This window comes from Aplysia californica, unplaced genomic scaffold (assembly GCF_000002075.1).
Source record: "Aplysia californica isolate F4 #8 unplaced genomic scaffold, AplCal3.0 scaffold00076, whole genome shotgun sequence".
NCBI lineage: Eukaryota > Metazoa > Mollusca > Gastropoda > Aplysiida > Aplysiidae > Aplysia > Aplysia californica.
The window spans coordinates 940,972-942,385 of NW_004797346.1; the positions used below are offsets into that span (position 1 = coordinate 940,972).

The following is a 1,414-nucleotide window of genomic DNA, read 5'->3' on the forward strand; positions in this document are numbered from 1 at the left end:
TTTTAAGCATTGTACTACACGTTCCTTAGTATTTACATACATATGAAACTATGGTCACTTAAAACGACACTAGACCATTGTGAAAGAGAAGCTTGAAGGAAGAATGCTGTACCGTCGGGACTTCACAATCACAACATGTAGATCTAGACAGACATTGAAAACAACAGGAGCCAGACACGACTGTACCGGTGGACGTACTCTTTATTACTGACCAGTAGTGACCACTCTTCTCTAAAATACGTGCCAGTGGTTACAGTTGCCAGGTCTTCCTAAATACTAAGGCAATAGAGGTGGTTTGCCTAATAGTAATGGACATTACAAATGCTGTGGGGCAGTAGAGCCAGATGTAGATAAAGAGTAACGTGGATGGACTACATTAAAATATGGACTGGTTTGGATATAGCAGAAGTGTGCAACATCAGCTCCAAACCGTGAAGAATGGAGGGTCATTACAGAAATGACACTTTCAGGTGTTAAAGATATGATTATTATAGTTGCTGTTATTTGTTCTCTATCACGCTCGAAAACTGAAGTTGACACAGCTTCCAGGATTCCAGGAGTAAAAGTTCATTTAAAATTATTTCTAATCGAAATAATGCGAAACCAATCCTAAACCAAAAGTGGAAAGAGAAGAGTAAGAATAGCCACCTGGACACCCCCCCCCCCTGTCCCTCTCTCCGAAAAAAGAAAAGGACATATCTGTATACCAAATGCGTACCTGGGCACCCATACTCCTGAACATCGTGTTGGAAGAATATAAGTCCATCGGATTCTTCGATGCTGCATGTCGGGCAAACATCATTCCGACCCAAAAGGTGCCATGGTCAGAAGCCCTGATGTTGTCTGGTATTCCAGGAAGATTGTTGGACAAGGGAGTGACTGACAGAAACGTGTTTGTTTCCAGACTGACACTGTTGAGGAAAGACAGATTATGATTGCCGGAAAAAGGGAAATAAAGTAAAGAAAAAGTAAGTAAATTAAAGTAAAGTACAGTAAAGTACAGTAAAGTACAGTAAAGAACAATATTTTAGCAGTACTTGTCCACAAAGCAAAGTCTGTCGTCTTTCTGGCATTACCTGACCACCCTGACTTGGGTTGACTCCACGACTAGCAAGTTCTTCTCGTCTGACGTCAGTTCAAGGCCATTGGGGAAGGAAAACCTGGGGCGTAGCTGGTTCACTGCTCCAGAGCTAGGGATGAAGGCGATGAGCCTGAGAACAGAAATGTGAGAGTACAGATAAAAATTATAGTAAACATTTATATATTGCAATGAAAACAGGCCCTTTTCTCTTTAAATTTAAATTTATGTTTTTATGCCTCATCAACAAAAACAACAGCAGCATCAACAACAACAACAACAACAACAACAACAACAACAACAACAACAAATACTACTACTACTACTACTACTACT

At 40.5% G+C, this 1,414-nt stretch overlaps 1 protein-coding gene across 1 annotated transcript in view; it reads right to left on the reverse strand.

The window, feature by feature from the left end:
• The window catches only part of LOC101845531 (adipocyte plasma membrane-associated protein), a 25,583-nt gene that overhangs the window by 5,321 nt on the left and 18,848 nt on the right, over positions 1-1,414 (reverse strand). Inside the window, exons 9-10 of the mRNA XM_013080138.2 lie at positions 1,077-1,211; positions 719-911 (exon numbers count right to left, since the gene is read on the reverse strand). Of these exons, the coding sequence (XP_012935592.1) occupies positions 719-911; positions 1,077-1,211 (328 nt within the window). The remainder of the gene's footprint in view (positions 1-718; positions 912-1,076; positions 1,212-1,414) is intronic.